The 24368-nt window shown below is 35.8% G+C and overlaps 1 protein-coding gene across 3 annotated transcripts in view; it reads right to left on the bottom strand.

Moving 5' to 3' along the window:
* USF3 (upstream transcription factor family member 3) overlaps window positions 1-18607 on the bottom strand; it is a 29140-nt gene extending 10533 nt beyond the window's left edge. Inside the window, exons 1-7 of one of the 3 annotated variants that reach the window (XM_058166889.1) lie at window positions 18493-18594; window positions 9837-9949; window positions 7704-7860; window positions 5594-5655; window positions 2168-2196; window positions 839-921; window positions 247-343 (exon numbers count right to left, since the gene is read on the bottom strand). In XM_058166889.1, the coding sequence (XP_058022872.1) occupies window positions 247-343; window positions 839-921; window positions 2168-2196; window positions 5594-5655; window positions 7704-7727 (295 nt within the window). In that variant the 5' untranslated portion in view covers window positions 7728-7860; window positions 9837-9949; window positions 18493-18594. Of the gene's footprint in view, window positions 1-246; window positions 344-838; window positions 922-2167; window positions 2197-5593; window positions 5656-7703; window positions 7861-9836; window positions 9950-18492 lie in introns of all 3 variants that reach the window. The other 2 variants (XM_058166890.1, XM_058166887.1) reach the window with 2 other exon arrangements.
* Between the last annotated feature and the right edge of the window lie 5761 nt (window positions 18608-24368).

Raw genomic sequence — 24368 nt, 5'->3', positions numbered from 1 at the left:
TAAACATAGATATACAGTAACAGTGGAATATTTTAGAATATTTATCAGTGCTATAAACTGAAAGCTTACCACCTTGTAGCAACAGAGCCTCCTTCCTGAAGTGGAAATAGTTTCAAATAATTCAGTCACAGAAAGACAGTGCAGTACTTCATTTTGTTTGGTGATGCTTCATAAGGCCTTCTGCAGCAGCCCCAGATAAATAAGGAAAGACTATAAAATGTTACTTTCATAGAATAATCTATTCACCTTGCTCATTGTTTCCTCCATTCAACAGGAGTTCATCATTTTGCTTTTTCATTTCTGTTATATATTTGTATGCTTGATCCAGAATCATGTTCTTACTCTGTAAAGGATACAGATTTTGAACTGATTTACAATGTCCAGAAGAAAAAGTAACAAAACATTAAAGCTAATAAAGCTAACACCACCATCAACCCATGCTAATATAATGTACTAGATAATGAAAACGTTCACAAAACAAAAACATTTCCAGAAAATTTTCCATAGCTCTTTTGCTTAGAAGGTTTTTATCTTCTATTGCAAGTGATTTAGACAATTTCAAAATTATAATCAATTTCATCCAACTGCCACACAATCTTTTTTGTTAATATATATTTTAAGAAGATTGATAACCACTTCACTTAATGACAGAACTGCCAATCACAATAGTAGCCACTATACAAGCTATCTGTAGTAAGATATTTAATTGTATTTCACAGTTAAAACTTGAGTATATTCCAATTTACTAATCCCAAGTCTTGATTGTTTGAATAGGGGTATTAGAAGAATCAACTCTAAAGTCTATATACAGCTGGTATTAACATAAGTTCCTACTTGCCTGTTTCAGTGCAGGGGAACATGGAATTAGCTCACCAATTCGGTTTATACCAGCATTGATTTTCTTCTTTCGATGCCTCTCCACTATAAAAAACAGAACCCACTGTATGTACATTTACAAATATAGGTTGCTTAGAAATTTTCTATTTAACACTTTTCTGTTTTGCATACTTAAAAGAATCACCTGGATTCCACCAATATTAAAGTTCTTTCCAACTGGGAAGCATGGTCAACTGAAGTTGGGTCTATGAGCATGGAGCTGATGCAGTGGAAAAAGGAACTGGCAAATGAATAAATTCCCTGAATTCATCTTCAGAATAAGGAGAGGCCCTGAGATCTATCATAATACTTCACACATATGCTCCCTGCAATGAGGCTGTAAATCAGGTGTCTCTGGTGGGTTTTAGAACTCTGGATGCTGGAAGAATCATTTTGTCCAAGCTACAATTCAGACTCAGAGCCTTCAAAGAGACATTAGGTTTGCCTACTTCTGTACTTAATCAATTTTCCTGGAAATGACTTGTAAACTGCTTTTTGAATATTAAGAATTTTCAGAAAGACAAGTTTTATTACGCTGGGTGATTTTCCTCAGTAAAAAAAGTTACATGTAAGTCTAAGAGTCTATTAAAATCAGAAATAAGCAGCAAAGGGGTGATTAGAAAGTTGATTTTAGAGAGTTTTTAAATGGGCTAAGAGGCCAGATTGACCATAAAAAATTAAGAAATAATTACAAGAATATTTCTTGTGGTTTGTTTAAAATCCTATAAAAATATATGAAGATTTTGCTTTTAAACCTTTCCCTTGGAAAATGTGGATTAGAGAAGAACATTTAAGGAGACCTGGTTACTAGAGGTAATCTGGTTACAAGAAGTAATCAGAAAGAACTAAAAATTTATAACTAAGGTGCAGACACACTAATATACAATGGCAGAAAGAACTCAAGGATAATTGGCAATAATGTACTCAGAATTTTCTTTTAAAATTGCTTGTGAATATATAAACAGGTTCAAAAGAAGAGATAGGAAAGGATAGAACTGAGAATGAGGCTGTTTTGAACACAGATTCAAAATCGATAGGATTTATTAATGATATGATGTTACACAAGATTCACAATGAAACTCATCGATGTTTCATTGTGGGACACACAAATAATAATTCAGAAAAGTGATGTATATGTATGGATTTTAACTCAGAAGAGTGAAGAGGAAGTCTCACATACCCACACATATTTTGGTCTTTTTGCATTTTTCTTAGTTTGTATTAGTTTGTCTTTGTATTTTTAAACTTCAATAAAAATTATTACTAAAAATGAAAAATATTAAATTCTTACCTGCATTATGAGTCTCTCGGTTTTTCTTCCTGTTTAAAAAAACATGAACTATTTATTGCTATTTAAAGTATTTTATTAAATCCATAAACATTTGTAAAACAATGTTCAGTTCTGACAACCCCCCCAAATATACAGTGAATATTGTAGCATATAACTAATAAGCCTGTTTATTTTTTAACACAAGAAAATCTATATTTTCTAAAACTTACATACACAAAATTGCATACATAAAACAGGCACAAAATGAGGCTTTAAAATGGGTTCTCTTGTGAAAATTCAAGCTATGAACAAAGGTTCCAATATGGATCACTATTATGTCACCAGTAGTGTAAAAAAATACCATAGATATAAGGAATAGGGGAAACATTATAAATGCATATGTAATTTATATATTGTTTTGTGTACCAGAGTAGGGGATTATGTTACATAAATTTAAAATATAATTTTATACTTTCCTATAAATTTCTGACATAAAAACAAGTTTAAAGAACATTTTTCCTGCCAATGTTCCATATTTCCCTACTCCAATGACATTTATTCTTAAATCTGACTAGAATAGAAATCATCATAGAGCAACAAAGATGATTAGGGGATTGGAGGCTAAAACATATGAAGAACGGTTGCAGGAACTTGGTATGCCTAGTTTAATGAAAAGAAGGACTAGAGGAGACATGATAGCAGTGTTCCAATATCTCAGGGGTTGCCACAAAGAAGGAGTCAAACTATTCTCCAAAGCACCTGAGGGTAGAACAAGAAGCAATGGGTGGAAACTGATCAAGGAAAGAAGCAACTTTTTTTTTTATTTTGTCACAACAGTATACACAAACAATTGTCATAGATAAAACAACATGTATTGAAGAAAATATATAAGTAAAAATATGCATTAATAATATTAATTTGATATAATGAAGGGAACAATAGGACAGGAACGGTAGGCACTATTATGCTCTTATGCACGCCCCTTATAGTCCTCTTAGGAATGGGGTGAGGTCAATAGTAGACAGTTTTTGGTTGAAGATTTTGGGATTTTGAGTAGAGACTATGGAGTCAGGTAGTGAGTTCCAAGCATTAACAACTCTGTTACAGAAGTCATATTTTCTGCAATCAAGTTTGAAGCGGTTGACGTTTAGCTTGAATCTATTTTTTGCTCTTGTAATATTGCGATTGAAGCTGAAGTAGTCTTTTATAGGAAGGATATTGCTATAGATGATTAGATGATTTAGAACTAAGGAGAAATTTCCTGACAGTTAGAACAATCAATAAGTGGAATGACTTGCCTGCAGAAGTTGTGAATGTTCCAACACTGGAAATTTTAAAGAAAATGTTGGATAACCATTTGTCTGAAATGGTGTAGGGTTTCCTGCCTGGGCAGGGGGTTGGACTAGAAGACCTCCAAGGTCCCTTCCAACTCTGTTGTTGTTATTGTTGTTGTTGTTGTTGTTGTTGTTATTGTTGTTGTTATTATTATTATTATTATGTACTGGACTTTGGAAAAGCTTGGCATTGTCATGGCAGGAATGCAGAAAAGTACTGGTAACTGGCAACCTTGCGAGATATGAGCCATGGTGGTGTAGTGGTTAAAGTGCAGTACTGCAGGCCACTTCTGCTGACTGCCAGCTGCCTGCAAATCTGGCAGGCTCAGATCTCACCAGGCTCAAGGTTGACTCAGCCTTCTATCCTTCCAAGGTGGGTAAAATGAGGACCCAAACTGTTGAGGGCAATATGCTGACTATAAACCGCTGTAAAGCACTGTAAAGCAGTATATAAGTCGAAGTGCTATTGCTATTGCTATTGGGTATGTAATTACTGCATTTCCTTTAGTATATTTTTCTTAAAGAAGGGTTTTATGTGAAAAACTCTCTTTTCTCCTGATAAGATGCTAGATCAAATAATTTGTTTTTCAATTACTGTCCCTGCAAATCTATTAAAACGACTATATGTACATGTACACAAACATAAACACAAATACAAACATAAACACATGATTGATTAATGGATCTAGGTTTATTTCCTTTTCCAATCCCAAAGGACTCTGGGTTGCTTACATTTAGAAAGTACAAAACAATTTATAGCTACATCTGCAATTACAAAAACATCTGCATTTGAAGAAGCAGCAAGCAGCAAAGAAGAACTCAGGATGGAGGCTCACAACTAACAGTTCCAGGCCCATTTTTAAAAAATGCAATTGCTTTCCTAAAACTTAGCAAAATGAACGGTAATTTGATTTTAGGCTTGTTTCAAAGAAGGTGCTTTTCTATTCAGTTTTTAAAGAAACTTCATATAAAAAGAAAACGCAATAGTTGTTCATATCAAAAGACACACTTCTCATATTGGCATGGAATGGATAGAGAGCTATATGCAGTATATTTTTGTACAACCCCCCCCACCTCCCCCATATTTTGCACTAAATTCCTGCTAAACCTAGTGTCAGATTGCCTCCGATCAGTGTTTAAGAAAATAAAGACCAAACTCCATCAGTTTGAAGAGCTTGGTAATTTTTACTAAACACATCAGATTGCAGAGAAAGCTAAGCCAGAACTGAAAGTAATTACAACTGTACAAAGGTATTTCCTCTCTTGAACCCTCCTGCCACCCGGGATCAAACAATCATAGTCCAATGTCCTCTTCTTCCTTGGCCACATGTTGTTTCACTTCCGATGTTCTCCCTCTGTCAATCTTCTGGATGGAATGCGAAGCATGCAACTCCGGTTACATTCACGTGCCAAATCAGTTCAAACGTCTGGTTGAAAGACTATCTCCTTCTTCACCTGCAATGATCAGCCGAACACTGGCAACAGTACAAACCTCCCCCCCTTTCCCATTAAATCAAGTAAGACATTCAGTAAAGAAAACTTTTAACAAAGTAATAAAACAGTAAAACACTCCAATAGGTAAATACACTTCAAATAAAGCGGAGGCTGACATCTAGTATAAATTCTAGTATTAATGATATGTACGCATGCTACATTAAACCAAGTTGGACAGTAGCTACTACTGTTAAGCTATTTCCAAATAAATAACACTTCAGACAATCCAGCAAAGCAGTCTGTTGTAGTTTACCACTATTTATCATGTTGACTGATAGCTCACCTACTTTTGCAATATCTGGCTACCTCGGTACTTTTTCATTTTTGTTAAAAATAAATAGAATATGATAGTTTAATAAAAATTGTAGCCCTCCTCAGCCCCACTTCTTTCATGCCTATTTTACCTTTTTCAAATGTATAAGCTGTTAAAAAAAAGGGAGTGAGCAGAAGCCTGCAGTCAGAACACCCTCTTTTTTGTGGTTATTCTAGTCTTCAATCGCTTTTTCAAAAGGCTGGAACAGAGAATTAATCAAAGCACAGGATCTCACCCAAATCAGTATATTTCTCTGTAGCAAGGATAGGATTATATCATGTACTTATCTGCAATTTGGAAACATACCGGTGCTGCTTCTTAAGAGGAGCTTTCTCTGTCATCTCTGGCATAGTTTGAGACAAAAGAATCTAGGAAAACAGAAAAACTCATCACAATCTTTGAAGCTACTATATCAATTCTCATTACAGTTGAAAATGCGTACGTTTGTAGCAATTTTTCACTACAATTTTGAAACAATTTTACATTAGTACGATCAATTTATTAATAAAACTGTCAAAGGTGTTAATATGCCTATTGAACACTGAAGCAGAAGCAACAATGCAAAGTTTCGCTATTTAGCTACCCATATATTATTTGTACTTACCACCAAACTATTTGGTTTACTAGCTTGTAAGCATTCTATGGTTTCTACTGCATCCAAAAGTACATCAAATTTTAGACTAATAAAATTGTCTGAAATATACCCAAGCCTTATTTATATTTTACTTTAATATCTTCATAAATGACCTAGCCGTGGGGTGGGACAGGACTCATCAAATTTGCAGATGATATAAAGCTGGGGGAAATGGCTGATGCGTCAGAAGATATCCTCAGAAGGATCTTGCCAGACTTGCGCACTGGATCCTATCCAACAAGATGCAGTTCAGTGGCAAAAAAAGTAAGGTCCTGCACTTTGGCAAGAAAAAAATATATGCACAGGTACATAAGCAGCATCTGACTCAACAGAGGTGCCTATGAGAGGGACCTAGGTGTCTTGGTAACTACCACTTCAGTATGAACCTGCAGTGTGCTGCAACTGCCAAAAAAGCCAAAGCAGACCTGGGCTATATCAACAGACGGATTGTATTAAGTGACAGTACCACTTTATACCACATTGGTGAGGCCACATTTTGGATACTGCATCCAGTTCTGGTCACAATAGAAAAAAGATGTTGAGGCTCAAAGAGTACAGAGAAGAATTTCCCCTTCCAACCCTATGATTTTATGTATCAGCCACAAAGGACAATTCATCAGACGTTTGACTAAAAAGCCCTATTTCTGAGTCATGAATGTCTAAAGCAATATTCAATTTTATATTTAGTGTAAAATGTTGCAGTAACTTTAGTGAGTCTTTTTATTAGTTAATAAAACCTGTATTACCTAATATTAATCTACATAGTGGTGGCATGTTGGTTGGAATTCATGTCACTGATTCTTGTTTAACATTTTCTCAAATCCACCAGTGTTGGGTATATCTACAAATGGTGGCTACATAAGGAATAGAAGGAAAAAGCATTTTTCTTTCCCTGCCTAAAAGTAACTAAACATATATACAGCATGTTTAAAATGTAAATCTATAGAGGAGCACAGGAAAAAAAAATAAGGAGAATGGAATAAACAAGTGTAATAAACACTTCAGCTCACATAAGTGGACAAGGATTTGTGGAACTGAATACAAGAGCAAAAGTAAATTATTCCAGAAAGTAACTTTCCCTAAAGAGAACTATCACATGGAGAAACACGCTCAGTGGAAGAGATTTACAAGATATTTTTTACCATGCAATTAATAAATCACTTGAGGCTACTGTAGTAAAACAAGGACAGGTGGATATAAAGCAGCAAGAATACAAAGCTGGAAGACGAGAGCATGACTACTTTCTGAAAGAAGACAAAGGACATAGCTATGGTCCTTGTGATAAATGTAAATGTATGCATAGCAGATACAAGCACTTTCCAAGTTTCATGAAGTTCACTAAAAGTAATATTTCCCGGTTATCCATATGGAGAAGAATACAATACTATCAATAGCAATTATCACTCTATTTATCGCTGGCTCCTTGAAGCTCTAAGGAAAAAACCCCTCAATCTCTTAATTTTTTATCAGAAATGATCAAATCAATCACACTTTCAGATTTTTTCATTTGCTACATGTGCATGTACACAAGTACATGTACATGTAAAAGTAAAACATTAGATTTATGTTTAAAGCATATATATATGTGCAGAATTGCATTTGAACACTTTTTCTCAAAACCCAAATCTACTTTTTTCATTACCACCATTCATTGGAGCTTAACATACAACTATTACCAACCTACACATTCCTACTTTCATATACTTCTAAAACAATGTAGTTGAAATAAGTCCTATTTTAGGACATATATTTTAGTCCATTCACACATAATTAAGCCGATACCTTTATTTTTATGCATGCATTCATCAAATAGCTGTCATGGTGGGTTCTGCCTTGACTTTTCCTGGGACCTTTCAGGATGCTTTTTTCATCTTTGATTTTTTCCCCAAAGCCATACAAGAGGGACTGAGGAGCAGAAACAATCCCTGGTGAAAGTATCCTGAGAGAGAAGCAAGTAGAAGGAAAAGAATATACAGTAGTGCCAGTAGTGCACAAGGAAACAACAAAAGGACCAAATGAAAGGAAAAAAATAATAATAAAGTGGGGGGGGGGGAGAAACTCACTACTGAAAACAAGAGTGACAGTTAAACGGAATCTAAGAGAGAGTCAAAGAGCGTTTTTTTTTTTAGAGAGAACTGTAATTATCATTTCACCATCTCTTGGATATATTAAGTCAAAATGACTTCTTTTTTTAAGATGGTATTTTAGTTAGCCGTTAGGTAATTAATCTGTGGCTAGTTGACATATGTTTCTCCAGGCTCATAGTTTGTAAAAGAGGAACTTTTCATTAGAGGACAAAAGACTGCTGCTTCTGCTACCACTGAGGGAAGAATAATGGCAGAAAATTGGCATTGTAATGAAGGTGAGGCTTGACCGCAACTAAGGTTCAGGATGACATGCTGAAGAAACAGGGCTACCAGACCGAACAAGAACTTTTGAAATATATTCACTAAGTGACAGTCGGGGGTGTTGGGGAAGCTTCTTATTGAACTTTTAGTGGATTTGGGAAGTTCCCAAGAAAGATATTTTTATTGGGTAGTGTCTGTTCTTCTCTGTCCTTATTACATCTCGAGATATTTACATGTCCACCTTGCTCAGAGATGGGATAAGGTATTTGCAGGCTCTCTGTATAATTTTGCAGTTTTCTTGATGGAGAAAGTCCTAGAGCTGTATGTCAGTTGGACAAAATCCAACATGGTGTTGAGACTGGATCTTGTGCTATGAATCAAGGATACTTTTCAGCTCATTATGCTCAAGACAGTGGATAGATTCTCTATAAGATGAGTGTGCCAAATGCAACGTGATTCATGCTTTTCCTAGTTCTAAGGAACTAGGCAGGAAGGAATTTACTGGATATGGGGAATTGACAATGCTTGTTTGTAATGCCACTTGTTTTAAGAGGCATTTGTGTACTATGACTTGAAAAAGCTCTCCTTGAATATAGCCAAACTTCCTTGTTGAGGGGAGGGGAGTGACTCAGCTTCAAAGAGTAATAGTGATAAAAGATATGGATTATCTAGATTCCATGGGATGGAAATGGCATTAGTCACATTGGTGGATGACCATCTGAACCTTGATGGGGCACACTATATCCTTCCTAGTCCTTTTAAAATTCTCTTGATCATAGCATCATATTGGACTGTCAGCAGGAGTTAGGGGTTGGAAGTGTTGTTCTTCAGAGTTTTTTTTTCTTGAGTGGATGGTTCTAATCTATAATCAAGATGGAACAGTGTTTAAGGGTGTAATTTCACCGATGTGGGATATCACAGGGCATACTGTTCTCTCTCATATAATTTTTCATTTTTAATATTCTGTAAGGTACGAAGAAAGAAGAATGCAACAAAACAGCCCAGAATAATACAGTCAATGTTCAATCACAGGTTACACATAACAATCAATTTATCAATAAAACAGTTATTATTAGCATCTGTGTAATCTTTCCAGAGGTGATAAAACATGACTCATTCCTTTAGTATTCAATTTTATCACTTTTTTCATAAGAGAAGAAAATAATTGCAGATTATTTAGTGATAGGTTATCTAGAAATTTCCAGTTTAGAGCAATTCTTTCTGCTCCATCTTATGATTTTGATTGATGCGATTAGGTTGTTGTCAACAGCAATCATACAGACATATTTTCTCCATGGTAATCTGTTCTTAATCTGGTCTTTCAGTTCTTCCAACAGTCTCCATCGTATACGAAACAAAATGTTTCTTTCTTAATCTTTCCTCCTTCTCAGGACCAAGTAATCTTTTCTCAAAGTGCTAACTGATCTCCCTTATAGAACATAAGAAAGGCATCTAGAAGGCCTATTCTTACTATTTACTTTATTTACTACTCAGTCAGACATTTAACAGCAATAGAAAAAGTAAACACTTAATGCTGAAAAAAAGTATTCTATATACTGAAGATTACCTTCACAGAGACATACAGCTCTTAGACAAAAGGAACTAAAGCATTTTTAAAGTCTAGAATGTCCAGATAACATTTGGAAATGGTTCAGACAGATGACTCCCGAAGTCACTGAACTATAAAAAGAAGAAACAACATAGACTTGTAAGATTCTGTTTTATACCAAATCCCAATAAAAGTAGTTTTAGCTATCCTGTCAAGTTGACTCTTGGTCTGATTTATCTAGTGGAGCCAACAGGTATATCTCAAATCCTCTCTGAAACAGTAATAAAAAAACAAAATGATTAGACATTGTTATGGGCAATCATTTTTATGACATTAAACTAACCTTCGGTTTCAACCACAAACTGTGCCAAAGAACCCAAAAGAATAAGTGATCCTGCAAATAATTTTAGGCTGTCATATAATGCTTTGTACACTAATAGGAGCATCCTTGCAGCAAGGCTGAAAAGCAACCAGTAAAAAAGTACTGTTTTAATATGACAGCATTGTAACACCTACAATATAGCATTCAAGCTCCAACTTCTTGCAAATCTTTAGATTCCAAATGGAATAATTGATATTGAGAGTAGATATTTATCCAATAACCCATATAAAGCATTGGATTATCATATCTATTAACTATTTAACCAAGAATTTAGACACTTTTGGAGAGATGTTTGCAAAAACTGAATGGTACCTTATCAATTTGAACTTTAACCAAGGATAACCTAATTCTATTTGTAGAAGATGAACAGAAGCACACATGGGAAGCCTCAATACCTTTTACAGTACTGAATGTGTGTGTTTTCCAAAGATCTTATGCAATAGGCATTTCCCCCTTTTTGCTTAAAGCATTTGTGGGAGAACAGTTTTAGTGCTTGGTGTCAACAATTGTTCTCCTTTTCTAGGACAAGAAAAGTCATGATAGTCTCAATTATTTTAATTTTTAACATTTTACATCTTACTATAGTCTACATACACTTTACAAAGAATTTTATTGAGTATTACTTAAATATTTAAGTGGTTTAACCTTTTTTATGGTGGCTTCTCCAATAGACTATTGAAATATTAGGTCATTTCCCAAAACCATAACTCTGGATTTTATTCTGCTTAACCTCTAGATATTTCTCAGCATAATAACCTAAGTTTTAAAAAGATTGTTATTCGATTATTATTATTGAAAGAAGAATCATAATCCTCATCATATAGTAAAAATTCCAAGAACCTAAAGATAGAGGGAAGAACTCTAAAGCCAATATATAACACACTACTGAATTTATATGAAGATTACACAATATGGGTATGAGAGTGTAACCTTGTAGTATTCATTTCACTGATACTATTAGCAACCTTATTTTCACTTGGGCAAATGTATTAGACTATAACTGGGTATCCTAAATCTTTATCTGCATCAATATCGGCTAATGTCCATACCTACTGTATACTGAATCAAAGGTGGTAGCCTAATCAACAAATGCAACATTAAAACATTGCTGATATCTTTTGAATCAAGGTAAAATAAAAATCAGTATTGGTCAATTGTGATCTGTGCCTTTCTGAAACTTATTTGTTCATTTTAACCTTGTCAATCAAGAACGGTAGCTGTGTATTATTGATGTACTGATGACATGAACTTTCCCATCAGCTTCATACAGATTTTAAATAATGCAAAGTTAAGGTGGAACCTAACAAGATTCCTCTGCATGATTCCACCCAGCAGAAGTATCTCAGACTACCTTCTGATAATATTCATGCACATAGGAGTGAATCTGCTGCAAAGCAGTACTATCCTCTCTAGCTCCCTCTCTCAAAAAGGCCATGGTCTGATGTTTCTTAAAGAGTGGTTCAAGGATCTATGAGGGTTCTCAAGACCTTCTCAGGATTTGCAAAATCAAAATTATTTGCCAGATATTGATATTTGCACAAATTTAAAACAATGTTATTCTTCTCATTATTTTTATTAAAATAGCTTTTTCATTAAAATACTTATGTTAATACAATTCTCAGGAATTCAGAGCTACAACTTCCCCATTCTCTCAGCAGCTTGGATACATAGGAATGTTGAACATACCGTAAACCACTATTTGTTAAAGATAATCAAGTGTGCTAATTTTATTTTTACATGATTCAATAAATATATAATCATCAAATGCAGAAATTTTAAATTTTAAATTCAGAAAATATCAATAAATATAACCCATAAAAACAAGAGCTCTTTTGGGATCCTCCATAAGTTTTTAAAATTGGAAGGGGTCCTGAAAGCAAAAAGTTTAAGAAACACTGCCATAGTCAAAGAATTAAAAACCATTGAGACATTTTATATTTCTATATACCTCTTATATTTCCTTCTTTTATTTTTTTTCCTCTGATTGTTGTCCTATTTATACTACTACATTTATTCATGGACATCTTGAGTTTTAGAAAAAGACAAACCTATAGCTATACATATTTTTTTCTTTCTTATTGTTCTCCTCTTTAACTTTCCTCCCTGCTCTTCCATTGTTATGTATCCTCAATACTACTGAATTTTACTCCCACCACTTATGCACTTCCTCATCAGAATCGCTCTGTGAAAGCGTTCCATTACTGTAATATTTACTTTTACTAGTACTGCATTGTTTGAATATCTTCCTATTTACACTTCTGAAAACTTGTTAACAGAGTATAAGAAAATACTGTTAATTGTTGTGGGACACTATCCTTAATTGCTGCTAGAGAATATATAAGACAAATACTTGAATTTGTATCAAAATGCTGTAATTAGGAGAAGAGTGTAAGGCAAAGAGATGTACTGTAGATGGTGGTGTGCTTCTCCCAATTCTGGAATAAAGTGCCATTGCCTATTGTCCCACCTGCATGTGCTGCTAATTTTTTAACAAGTTCCCTAAGTGTCATCATGGGCCTGATATCTCTATAACTAATACAGATACAGATCATCCATCAGAGAAGTCAAAGCCATCTTTGCACAAAGCCAGATCTAAACCCATAGTGGAAACAATCTAGGTTATCCATATTTTCTCAGGAATTCAGAGCTACAACTTCCCCATTCTCTCAGCAGCTTGGATACATAGGAATGTTGAACATACCGTAAACCACTATTTGTTAAAGATAATCAAGTGTGCAAATTCTTAAATAGGCTCATCCCTGTCTCTATTAAGAAGGTAAGGATCTCTTTTTGTCAAAGACAGGTGACAAAAAGACATACTTAGAATACTCCAGGCAGGAACATATTGTAATAGGAAAAAATAAAGCTGACTCATATATTCATATGGTATACTCAGGTATGTAAATTTGATGAATAATTATATTATCCAATACAAGACCAGCATTATTCTACATGATTTTATCCTTGAAAAATTGTGCAAACTTCTCAGAATTGTATTGTATTGGTATGATACTGCCTGAGGCCATCACGGCTTGTTCTCTACTCAATATGGAAAGCCACCACTTCTTTGCATGTATTTCATTATAGCACTTGTACTATGTCCCTCTGTACAATAATAGTTCAAGCCACCTATCCTCACGCTTATCAATTATAACCATTCCTTATACCATGGTAAAGATCAACAAAAATAGTCTCGTTTGAGGATCTTACAACTCAGATGGTTCATAAGTGAAACAGGTCTTTAAAGATCATAATGAATGCTAGGAATTCTGGAGTAGAGCAAATCAGTAGCCAATTAAGATGTTGAAATAAGTGAAGTATATGAATTCTTTTTAAGAATATCTCTAAATAGCACTAATACTATTATAGCTATAATTTCCTTATCAGACTTTCCTTATAAAGATTAGACATACTGATTGTTAGGATTTATTTATTGATTTTATTTCTATCCTTTTATTGTTTTTATAAATAACTCACTAATAAACTGGAGTATGTTGAACTTACCATAAGAAAATGTATCCAAGAAGAAACACATCAGTTTAACATGAAAAAGGCAATTGAAGAAAACAAAGGGATTAATAGAGCAAAATGCAAGCTTATAAAAACAAGAAAGGAGGTTTTTGCATTAAAACGTGAAGATGACTTTGCGTGTAGAACAAGACAGGAAATATTAGAAATAATTAGAAAATTCTATTCAGAGCTATACAAACATCAAGATCACTCAAAAGTAACAACACCCACAAAAGAGGGAAATGTCAAATATTCTAGTACAGGAAGTATCAAGTGCCATAAAATCGATGAAAAATGACAAAGCTTCAGGAAATGACCATGTTACAGTTGAAATGCTGAAAGCTGATGGTCATACTTTACACAAGATGCTAGCAAAATTATACTTGAGATACCTCAGAGAAGAAAAAATACCCAATGCATGGAAAAATGCCAGTGATTCTTATGCACAAGAAAGGGCCCCAAGATGATTTAAAGAATTATTGCCCAATAAGCCTTCTTTCAGTTATCTACAAGGTTTTCACCAAAATAATAGCAAAAAAGAATATTGAGAATATTAAATGATGCATAGCCAAAGGAGCAGGTAGGGTTCAGAAGTGGTTACAGTACAATGGATCATATCCAGGTTGTTCAGCAAGTCATTGGAAGACACAATGAGTACACCATGTCTCTGTGCATGGCTTTCATTTACTAGGAAAAGGCATTTGAATCAGTATTCCAGCAAGCAACAATCAATGCATTGCTCAACCAAGGCGTAGGCACTGCTTACATAAACTTACTACAATCAATATATGAAAAAACAATAGTGACAATTTGCTTTAATGATCTTAAAGTGAAAATCAACATAAAATGACAATGTGATACAATATCACTTATCCTTTTCCCAGCTTGCCTTGACGAAGCATTTTGCAAACTACACTGGGCAAAAGATGAAATAAAAATCAATGGCACCTATTTAAATAACTTAAGATTTGCAGATGATGTTCTCTTCTCACAAGACCCAGAAGAGCTACAAAAATACATACAAAAGCTGCAAAAAGCAGGAGGACCATTTGGCTTAAAATAAACTTGAAAAAGTGCCAGGTTATGTTTAATAAATTCACTGAAGAAAGATTTTTTTAACATCTGGAGAAGAACTCAATGTAATAGCCCACTACATATACCTTGGCAAACAGATCTCAATAGAAGGTGATACAAAAAAGGAAATTGAACGGCATGTTAAATGTGATTAGCAGGGATTTGGCAAGTTACCGTATATACTCGAATATAAGCCGATCCGAGTATAAGCCGAGGTCCCCAATTTTACCCCAAAAACTGGGGTAAACTGGGGACTCGAGTATAAGCCGAGGGTGGGAAATGAGGCACCTACCGGTTGAAACCCTCCTCCTCAGCTGAGAAGGCTGGCTCCCCGCCCGCCCTCACTGCACCGGCAGGGCTTCCGTCCGGTAAAATGTGAAAAAGGAAAAAAAAAAAACTCGAGTATAAGCCGTATATACTCGAGTATAAGCCGAGGGGCTTAAAAAAAAAAAACTCGAGTATAAGCCGTATATACTCGAGTATAAGCCGAGGGGCTTAAAAAAAAAAAAACTCGAGAATAAGCCGAGGGGCTCAGCACAAAAAACTCGGCTTATACTCGAGTATATACGGTAAGTATAATTTTCAAGAACAACCTCCCCCTATGCCTGAAGAGAAAAGTTTTCGATCATATGTGCTACCTGTTCTAGCATATACCAGCAAAACATGGACACTAACCTCACAATCAATACAAAAGCTACAAGTGGTGCAAAGACCCATGGAAAGAGACATGTCGGCATCACAAGACAGGATAGAAAGATCTGCATATGAATTAGAAAACAAACTAAAATATACAGTGTCATCAAATGGAAATGGGCTGGTCACATAGCAAAAAGAACTGATGGCAGGTGGACTAAGGCAATCATAGAATGGATTCCACTTGATAAAAAGTGGACACTTGATAAACAGCGTCCACAAAAGAGACATAAACAAGATGGAGTGATGACGTCAGCAACTATTGCGGGCCCAACTGGCAAAAGAAAGCTCAAAACTGTATTGGTTGGAAACATACAGAAGAGCTCTTCATCCTGCAGTGGATAGACAATGGTTAGAATGGTGATGATGCTAAATAAGTCAAGGTAGCAAATATACCTAATACGCCTTCCTCCTATTTTCCTACAACCACCACCCGGTGAGATGGATGAAATTGAGAGCGTGGGATTGGCACAATGTCACCCAGCTGGCTCATACCTAAAACAGAACTAAAACTCACAGTCTCCTAGTTCCTTGTCTGATGCCTTAACCACTAAACCTATCAGAAAATAATCCAGATCCATCAATTTCTTGGTGCTAATCATTAATTCTCTTGATATACCATCCACCAGCTTCCCCCAGATTGAGTACATCTGAACCCCAATAAGTCTAAAATGTACCAAATATACATCTTTCCATGACAATAGAATTATAGAAGTTTTTTCCATGTCTAGCTCACCATTATCCCATCTAACAGAAAAATATTAATATATATCTAGCCTGAGTTTTTGTAGCTAAATACTAATCAAAAACAGGATTATCATGAAGTCCCAAATCAGTATCAACAGGATCTCCCCAAACAAGGTAAAGTGATTTAAGCTATCATCTATCCTAGTTCAAAACATGAGACAGGTGTGTAACCAACTAAGTTCCATTTTGTCTTGAATATTCAGTTTCAGATGCCCATATTCAAAACATGAAGGTTGTTGACGTTTCTTCTTCTCAGTTCTACTTGTTGCCAACTGCTTATTTAAAAGCCTCAGGTTAAAAAAGGACGGTCTCTCTTCTTGCCTTGGTTTTTATGAAAGAACTCATGTCAATAGGCTCATGCAGGGTTCAGAGGAGTGAAAGGGGAAAATCTGCTGGTGGGATCCAGCAACAGAATCTTTAAGATAGAGGAGCATTTGCCAAACTGGGCAGTAACCAATGCCTTGTAATATTTTATTTTTCTAGCTGCCTACCCATCACCACCAGCTTTTTCTGCTGTCTACTATGATGCTCCCTTTTGCTAACCAGTTGCCTTTTAATATATATTTTATTTCTGCATTTCAGACTCCATTTTTATGCTATTGCATTTACATGGTTTTACACACTAATTTCAGTCTTGTTTTACTGTTTTCTGGTTTTATGTTTTGTCTAGTCGTGCTTTACAGCTAACATTGTCCTTATTGGATTGGCTACAAACTTTATTATGTATGGTTTTGTGCTGATTGTAATAAAACATCTATCTTTCCATCCATCCAATCAATCAATCCTTGCCTCTTTTTAGAACAATTCCTTCAGCTTTAAAGATGCTATACATAATAAAGGAAAATGTGCAGTACAGTACCTCCTCATTCTGAGTGTTTATGGTAGTAGATGTTTGGAAAATCAACAGATGTATGTTTCTATTTGCCAGTTAACTTCTAAATCAGTATTCTGGGAAAAAAGTATTTTCTCATAATGCCTTCATTTGACTGTGACACAGGCAGCTGTATGTTCACTTGTACTCAATCTTGCTATTTGAAAGTATCTATTTTAAAATTTTGCCTGCCACATCCTATAACCAAGATCTCAAAATGTAGCTTACAAAACATAAAAGTCCCAATCTTCTAAAAAGCAGCATATATCAAGTGATATTTGGAATAGTCATTGGTAAGGAAATTTTGGAGAGTGAATATGTAAACCAAGTGATATAATTTACTAGAGATTAGCACTAGATAATATAGAATTGAAAAGACCAGCCCTGTCTTGCACTTGGGAATAGTGATATGTCCATCCTTAAGGATTCATTCGTTTTCCAGAAGCTTTCCTATCCCATTTCTGATATTTCTTCCAGTCCCTTGGAAGAAGTCAAAATGCATATAGTTATTGTGCTTTCAAATCACAAGCCTGCTTTCAAAAGCTTTCAAGACTGTGTGCATTTTTAGGCCTACAACCAAACATTCCAGCATGGCTCATTCGCAATCATCCTAATAACAGGGTCAATCCATTCCTAGGCATTATTTTTCCAGTCCTGGAGTTCTCATTCTATTTCCAGGTCTGCCCTGGTGGTCTTGGGAGCCTTCAGATTATATACTTCTAGCCTGTTCTAAATATTTCTCATTGTTCCTCCATTTCATTGGGATATCTAATATCTAATGCTCAAACAGTATTTTTATCAAGATTTACATAAACATCACGTAAATAAAGAGTAACAAAAACGTTTCCATTTCCGGACCTGAACGTGTTTGAAGTCCGAAGAAGCAATCCTAACCTTTCCTACCGATACCAGTTACCAATTCCCTTCCTTCTAGGATCCACTCCTCGTTTTTGGTGTAGCCTGCGCTCGCCTTCTGCGGAACTCCATCATCATGTCAATAGCAGACCGGACTCAACTCCCTCTATTTCCTACGGGCCTCTGGAGAGCTCCCGAGGTTTCCAAGGGGTCTTGCATAGTGGAAAGGGCAGACCAGGTCCTGCCACAGGGCTCCGGAGAGAGGGAAGATGGCAACGTCTTCTGCTCTAAGAAGCAGGGCTGCGGAAGCCTCGGGAAAGGAGATTGAAGGGGAAAGCCCTGCTGGGACGAACCTAGAGGGGCTTCACGCGCAGCTCTGCACTCGGAGAACGAGCAGAAGTTGAACCCGGGTGCGGAGCCACTGTGGTTTGGGGCTACGAAGAGGGGCCAGACCTCCACCCCACCCCCAGGCCCACGCTGCTGGAGGGCCTCTCGTGCAGCCACCCGGTCCTCTCGCTGCAACCCTGGGCAGAGGGACTCACCGACGGAGTACAGGGTGGGCTCAGCAGCTGCAGCCCCACCGAGGGGACCATCCTCCTCCGGGGAGGCCTCTCCGCTCCCTCCCCCACTCCCGTATCCCTGTGTGCACTCGTACAAAATCCCACCCATCCCTCCCTCAACAGCCAATGCGCGACCGATTCCCCGCCCACTTCTGTCAATCAGCGATCCAGAATAAGGCCACCGAGCTTGGAGAAAGGCGAGGCCGGCCCACGAGCACTTCATTGGCCGAATCGCCAGCCAATGAGCGCCCCACGGTTTGAGATTGACGTTCAATGGGTTAGATTGAGGAGAAATCGGAACTGCCTCGGAGGTAGGTCGCGGTGAGATGAGAAGCGGCGGAGGGGATGAGAGCGTCTCTGAAAGGAGAAAGGCGAAGGAGAGGAAATAGCCCTTGAAGTCAGTTCAGATTCGTTTTCTTTGCCAATTTTTTCTGTCCCCGGTCTAAGCACAAGTCCGTAGCAGAGTTGATTCATACCGACGGTGTTTCTCAACCTCAGCAATTTTAATGTGTGGACTTCGATTCCCAGAATTCCCCAGCAGGCATAGAATTTGGGAATTGGAGTCCATACATTTTATTTAAGAATTTTCATAAAGTAAAAGACAAATTAAAAAGGAAAATAAAGTGGAAGAAAAGATAAAATTAATATATAAATGAATTCCGACCTTTTCAACACAAATTACAATTTTATTGGCCCTTCCCCCTTAAATGTTTTCATTTTAACCCTTCACCTCCCTCATTTTTTCTCCATTTTTTTTAGTATTTAAATACATAATTCATTTTATTTTTTCTTCTCAGAAAAATGCCCATATAAGGTGTTTAATCTTTCAAAAATGTTTTTGTTGTTTGTTCTCTGACTAAACAGGCCAGTTTCATCATTTCTGCAAATTCTGATATTTTCACAATCCATTTCCCACTGTTAGCATTTTCATTATTCTTCCATCCTTGAAGTCCTGCTAAATGTGATCTGTTTGCTAGGAATTTAGCTGTTGTGGTTTGCAAAGTATGTAAAAGAGCATGTTTCAATTGTGATACTACATGCTACATATGAGGATTTTCATGATTAAGGATATCCTTTTAAAAGGATATGATATATGACAACTTACTGTTGTTTGCTAAAAAGGAATATGAAACAAGCAGCTCATCTTTAGGTTTGAATATTTGCACATTCCATTTATAGCTGGGAATTAGATTTTTCAATGGAGTTTAGTTAAGACAGTCACAAATCATTATGATGGATGTCACAGCCATAATCCCAACGAAAATTCAGAATCCTGCCAAGGTAGTGATTTTCCATTTATATTTGTATTTATAGAAATTATAATCAGTAAAAAGTATACATCAATCTACATCATCTACTTTGAAAACATAGGCATTGACATAATTTTTGAAAACATAGGCATTGACATGTTTTATTATGGGGCAAACTAAAACTGTACAGACATCTAGGAATATAGATAGCCCTGAAATTAGAAATTAGTATTAGATTAAATTTGAGAAATGTTTTTAACAAATATTTTCAGTTAATTGAAATGCAATTTAGTTTTTAATTAAAAAGAAGTTACTGTTCAAATACCTGAATTAAAATATGAATTGTATCAAAGGCAGATCTGTCTTCCTGATTATTTTCTCCATTTTGTCTTTCTGTAATGTTGAAAGCATTATCATTTCACTAATTCCGAATGTTAACTCTTCACAGAAAAGTTACATGAAAGTTTATTTAATCTGAAGAAAAAGCAGGTATTTGATCCATAGCCATTCAGCTAAAACAAAGAAAAATAAATCAGAATATAATCTCAGAGTTGTGGCTTCCCTCAGTGGGGAGACTTTTCTCAGGAGCCATGTTGAGTTGTTGCCTGTAGAAAAGCTTGTGTTGAATGCAAATTTGCAGAAATGTAGTGCATAAGAGCACAAAAGTGCCTACCGTTCCTGTCCTATTGTTCCCTTCATTATATCAAATTAACATAGTTGTTGCATACTCTTGCTTATATATATTTTTTTCTTTTATGATGTATTGTCGTTTTATGTCGATGTTTGTGTATACTGTTGTGACAAAATGAAATAAATAAATAAATAAAAGTTTAAGGTTAGTGCTTCAGAATAGAAGTTATTGTGAAATCCACAGCAAAGCTCAGACACTGAAGGAATTTATGTAACAGAGGTCTCTTCTATACTTTTATTTGAAAGGAGAAAAGTTTGGGTGGGGAAGCAAATAGGCTGCACAAAACCTTTGAAAATAAAAATATTGTCCTGTCCTTTGAAATGCAAGTGTCTGCTGAAACAGAGAGAACAGGTTCTTTTATTTATTTAGAAAATTTAGAATGTTTATTTATTAACCTTGTTTAGGATTTTCAGTACTGTTTCTTGGGCCAAAGAGAAATCTTAGTTTCTTGTGCTGCTGCCAGCTTCAAAATTTTAAGTACCCATTTTTCAGGTTTCTTCAAGTCTACCTAGAAAAACAAGCAGCCTTCCCACAAAATATTGATTTAATCCTATCTTAACCTTTCAACAACACTTAGGGAAAGTTGGGCTAAAGCAGGCAGCTTTTCTATTGCTCATTACCAAATTGGTTCCATTTATGATGTGCTAGACTGATTACCTTAAACCAGGGGTCCCCAACCCCCTGGTCTATTGACTAGCATCGGCCACAGCATGCCAGAAACTGGGCCATGCAAACAAGCAAAGCCTCATCTGCGGGATGCAGGTAGCATACAAAACCACGCCCCTTCTGGTCCACGGAAAAGCCTCTCCATAGAACCAATCCCTAGTGCTGAAAAGGTTGGGGACTTCTGCCTTAAAAATGAAGAGTGCAGTAGAGAATCAAGAGGTAGAGGGAAATGATTTTATGCACATTTTAATTCATGCTCCCCAATAATGTGTAATAAAATTTAAAAACAAACATTAGGGGAAAGTTTGTTTCTAATGTTCAAAAATAAACTTGTTCCTATGTATAAAGGCATTACCTAAGATCTGCGGACAATGCAATTCATCCATATTTTGCAAACCTCTTTCACCAAGGTATTCAATCTTCTGAAATGCTCAACTTTTCCTAGTAACAGTAATGTGGTACATGTTAAAGAAATGACTTTTCTTTCTCCGAATCAGAAATTTATTGTATATAGCAAAAATTGACATTCTGAAGCACCCATAGATTAAACATGAAGTCAACATTGGTTATCTTTGGAAAAGATATACTTCCATAGTTGGAATGCAATTTTCTTCAACTATTTCCAGGAAAGACATTGTAGAATCCTCAAGTAATGCTTCTTGCTAAATTATGTAAAAGCTGACATTCCTTTTAAATTGTACACAAGGAGGTCCTGAATATCAGAGCTGGAACATTTATACTCATCATACTCCCCATTCTTCCTATTTTGTCATAAATGCTGGCAGGTGATAATTGCATAGTGGCAACTGGTAATTTCTTTTTATATATCTGGTCTTGGCAATTGTGGTAAGGTTCAAGGATCCGCTGATAGTGATTTTGTATGATAGGAATTAGTGTTCTTCTCTGTCATGTTTGCTGATTGCCACTCGTGTCTGATGCAGGAACAGTTTTAAAACCACGTAACATGCAATCAGATCCATCACTACATCTTATTGAGACACTAAAGGGATAGTTGAAAAAGCAGGAAAAACACCTGAATACTTTGACTTGAGCTTGGATTTTTATTTTATATATTTATTAAATTTATAATCCACCCATCTCACTATCAAAGAAAATGTAAAAAAAAATAGTTTTTAAAATTAACACTCTAACAAATGTTTGCAGGGGCTAAGAAGAAATGGTAAGGGCAATGCTTAAGTTTAAAGAGAATTCAAAAACACATTAAACTTTGTTCCTACACTCAATTCCAAGGCTGGAATCACTGGATCAGATGGAGAGAGCGCCCAAATGGAACAGACTGGGATAAACCACAGCTGGTTCTTTCAGCAGTGTCGATGCTTGGAGGGTTCTTTCCCACCGAAGGACCTAAAGACGTGAAGACTGTTCTGCTGGGCCTTCTTGGTGAATCTTGGTAGAAGAGGATGATCTTTAGCGAGGCACAAGAGGAAGTATCCATTTGCAAACAGCAATTTAGTCCCGTAGTTCGAACACTGTGCTTATAAATCCTGAAGCCTGACACAGTAAACAAGGAAAAGGAACAGGTGTTGCAGAGAGGCTATGACAAGGAAGACTGCCTTCTGATACTACAGGGCAGGGCCTTTCCCAGACTAACAGATCTCCTGTGCTCAAAGTATAATTTTAAAAGGCTATTACGGCATTTTAAAGATAAACGCTTTTATGGTTATTGTGGAGAAGACAACAGATTTCCTCCAAGGCCAAAGTCTTTTTATATGTCAAATAAATTAATTCAAATTTATAATAAAGAAACTGGACTGGAAAATGCTTTAGAGAAATCTTGCAATTCAGATGAAAAGTGACCCATGTAAAGTGGGTGGATTGTTCAAATTTAGTAGGCATCACAGGGCCAAGTTAATTAAAACATAGCTAGAATTTATTTAGGCTGTAATAGCATGTCATCTTTAATGGACATAATTAACGAAATACTTTTATCTATACAAAAATATTCCCTCTTTCCTGACATGTACAGATGCTTTCTTCTTTCTTGCATGCCATGGTTATCTATATATCAAAATGTATTTTTATGAAGTTCACTTTCACAGTTGTGCTATCTATGAGAAACTATTCTGTGCTAAACTCCTTTAAGATCATCCAGCTATAGCTATGAATTAATGTCACATATATTCCTTACACATGTCTAAATAGAAGTGAAGATGATTGAACAGTATTCCCCAATCAATTAGTATAACTGTACATATGCTGAAAGGCAAGAGTGGAAAATTTCCGGCTTACCCTGTGAGGTATTAAAAAGCATCTATTTTAGATACTCCCACATTTGATTATTTCAAAAGGCAAGGCATTTCCCGTAATTGGCAAATTTCTGCAGCATACCAAGATAATTAAGCAATCTGCTGCTCTCTGCTATAATTAGGCAGGGAGAAAACAGTCCAGGGAGCTAGGAATTCAATCCTCTGTTTTTCTAAGTAAGGACTAGCCAATGATTGGCAGAACTAAGAGTCACTGAAGTATAACTTCATTTTCTGATTTCTTTCAGCTTCTACAGCGCATTGTCACTGCATAATGGATATCTCCATGAAATACTGAAAAATACATTTACAGAATGACAGTGACTGAAAACATATTTTAAAAATTGGATTTTCTTGAAATCACAAAGGAAAACTGCCTGAAAAACAAGCAATTCATAGATCAAGAGAACCATTTCAAATCTCAACTTTCAATTCTGGAATAGGGATATACCTTTTCCTTAGCACCAGAAGGCAGTTATGGACTAATACTAATTTGTCTCCAACCTTCTTCAAACTATTTGCCTTATCTACCACTAAGGTGCTGGCATATAAGCTTAAGATACACTTCAACCTCTTTGTAGAAGGAAGACAATTTCTGAGAAACTAAAATATAAAACTTTGCAAACTATGACCAAAACATCACTAGGAAATCTTTCCAATTCAAGGCCTCTACAGGAGAAGCTTAATATTTGTTTTAATTGGTATCATGTAGCTTGGAGAAAGTTTGTTTGTAAAGTACTGATCCTAATACTCATTCAGGATCTTCCGCTAAGATTGTAAGGAATGATGAAGATTCCAGTGTTTCCAGTTCCTTTGCCGTTAAATGCTTCATAATGCAACTTAATTGAATTTTCCCAATTTTTGTTTCCTTTGTTTCCAATTCAACATCACAATGAAATTAAAACATCCAATCACAAGATTACACTATAACCACATAATCCCAAAATTTTCTTTTTCAAAGCAGAAAAATGCAAAATACAGCTCAGG

The sequence above is a fragment of the Ahaetulla prasina genome, chromosome 2 (genome assembly GCF_028640845.1).
Source record: "Ahaetulla prasina isolate Xishuangbanna chromosome 2, ASM2864084v1, whole genome shotgun sequence".
Taxonomy (NCBI): Eukaryota; Metazoa; Chordata; class Lepidosauria; order Squamata; family Colubridae; genus Ahaetulla; species Ahaetulla prasina.
This window is presented reverse-complemented; position numbering and strand designations above follow the sequence as displayed.